At 50.4% G+C, this 2172-nt stretch overlaps 1 protein-coding gene across 1 annotated transcript in view; it reads right to left on the bottom strand.

Moving 5' to 3' along the window:
* Positions 1 to 344: 344 nt before the first annotated feature.
* The window catches only part of CBLN1 (cerebellin 1 precursor), a 2544-nt gene continuing 716 nt past the window's right edge, over positions 345 to 2172 (bottom strand). The window contains exon 3 of the mRNA XM_010717987.3: positions 345 to 1321. Within this exon, the coding sequence (XP_010716289.2) occupies positions 986 to 1321 (336 nt within the window). The 3' untranslated portion in view covers positions 345 to 985. The remainder of the gene's footprint in view (positions 1322 to 2172) is intronic.

The following is a 2172-nucleotide window of genomic DNA, read 5'->3' as shown; positions in this document are numbered from 1 at the left end:
CGTGGGCACAGAGCCGCCCCGCCGCCGCGCGCTCCTCGCCCCGCTTCAGCTCGCCTTCGCGTTTCGTTCCAACCGAAATCCTCGTCCGCACCTTTTAATAAAAGTAGTTATCTGTCCGAGCGCTGCAAAATTACAGCATTTCCACCTTTAAAAGACCGTAAACAAAATAATACTGGCGAATAAATGTTGCTAGCATCGAAGGATAAATACGTCGTAAAGCTGCTTCAGACGGCCGTATAAAATGCGCTGCGCTTTATAGGCTGGAGTACAGACAGACGCATCGATAGTGCGATCCGGGAGCCCCTGCCCGGGGCCGCGCCGCCGCCTGTAGTGAGGAACCTCAGTGCGGGTTAAGAAAAATAAAAGTCCCATTTAAACTTTATTGAATTAAAGCAAAAATTAATTTTCAATATTCACACATATATTACAGAGTAATAGTAAAAGTTCAATATACTTCCTGGCGTTTAGTTGGGCCACATTTTACAAGAGCAAAACAAGCGTCAAAACATTTAGCAGCCTTAAATTTCACAATCACTCAGAATTACATAGAAATATTGAAATACTGCGGTCAGCCCTCGCTGCAAACAGTTCTTCACGTAGAAACGTCTCCTTCAGCCCGCACACAGCCAGAGCGGCATCTGCTCTTCCACCGTGGCATCCACGTATTCAAAAATACTTTGCGCTTTTGTTTTGTTGTGTGGGTTTTTTAAAGTTAAAACTCAGAGAAAAGAGTTGAGATTAACATGTTTTAAAAACAAAACTACAAAATATGCTGCAAAGGACAATGGAAATACCTAAAGTCTACTTGTGTGAGGCAGAAACCATGGGGAACGATGGCTGGTTACATAGTGACACAGAGATGGGAACTAATTCTGTGGGAGGAGAGAGGAATAGAAATGGGGCTGTGATCAATTATAGTGTCTCCTGCCTGTTGGCTGCAACACAACGGAAATAAGGAGTAATTCTTCAAAGCGATGTACACAACCTAAGCAGGATTTAGCTTCTTAAATATTTGCACGTAAAAAGTCCGCTGTCCACAGCTCCGTACACCCAGCTGGGGCTGGGGAACTTGTAGGAGATTCTCTGACTTGCAGCTCTCCCTTCTCTCAGATGAGATGTGGTTTAAAGCGGGAACACCAGAAATCCAGAGAATGTCGAGTACTTCCAGCCCCCCATCAGGTTCCCTCTCTCCAGTTTTTAGATAAGCTCTGTCTCCTTTCTCCATCTGTATCAGCACTCCGTTGCTGGCAGCTTCTCGGGTCACATCTTGGTCTCCTGCAAAGGCAGAAATCACTGGCCACCCATTTAGCATCAAACTCACCTAAAGAGCAAGATAAAACAAAGCCCTCCGTCAGTGCAAGGCTCGCCTCGCAGGGGAAAGTCGTTAGGAAAGGGCCTCTTTTGGCAGCTGCAACTCCAGCCCATAAAAATGAAACAGCGATGTGAGCCCAGCTGAGGTGTGCCCTCCAAGGGAAGAGGGCTTTCACCGCTGTTTTAGAGCGGCAGCCACATCAAAACCCCTGGTGCATATAGAACAAGGCATTGATCCTATTCTGAAGGATTTCAGTGGGGTGCCCGTATGTTTTCAGGCTATGAAAGAGCTCTGCTCACACTCAATGAAAGGTGGCTCTATGCGGAACCTCAGAGCCGTGAGGAGGGCTGTCACAGCCGCCCCTCAGCACATCTGAGGTGAGTTCAGGGGTGTTTGCCTTTGCCAGGCAGCAAAGACAATGTGCCACAACAGTCAATAGGCATTCCTATTGCCTACTGCCGACCCCAGGACTGTGTACCCCGCATTAACAATGCGCTCCCTGCCCAACCTAACGTGGGAAGCACTACGGCGCTGCAGCTGTGCATTCACCTTTGCAATGCGCATCGCTGCACAGACATTTTCTGCCTGGGTTCTGCTACCTGGCTTCGGGCCGGTAGTTCCGTATCCCTGCCCAGAGGTGCGTGTGCACCGAGCCACACACCAAAGGCGTGTATGGGGTGCCAGCATGTCTGCATGCGGCGCTGCATTCATACTTTCCAGATGGGTCCGTGTCCCGGAGCCCCCCAGCTCCCTCGGTCTCAGGAGCCTCCGGCGGCCGTGCAGAGCTGCCCTTCCTCCGGGATTTCAGCTCCCGGCCCGGGGCTCTCACTGCCGGTGCAGGCCTCGTGGCCGCGCGGCCC

Source organism: Meleagris gallopavo, chromosome 13 (genome assembly GCF_000146605.3).
Source record: "Meleagris gallopavo isolate NT-WF06-2002-E0010 breed Aviagen turkey brand Nicholas breeding stock chromosome 13, Turkey_5.1, whole genome shotgun sequence".
Classification (NCBI taxonomy): domain Eukaryota; kingdom Metazoa; phylum Chordata; class Aves; order Galliformes; family Phasianidae; genus Meleagris; species Meleagris gallopavo.
Note: the sequence above shows the minus strand (reverse complement) of the source record. Positions and strands in the feature narration are given on the sequence as shown.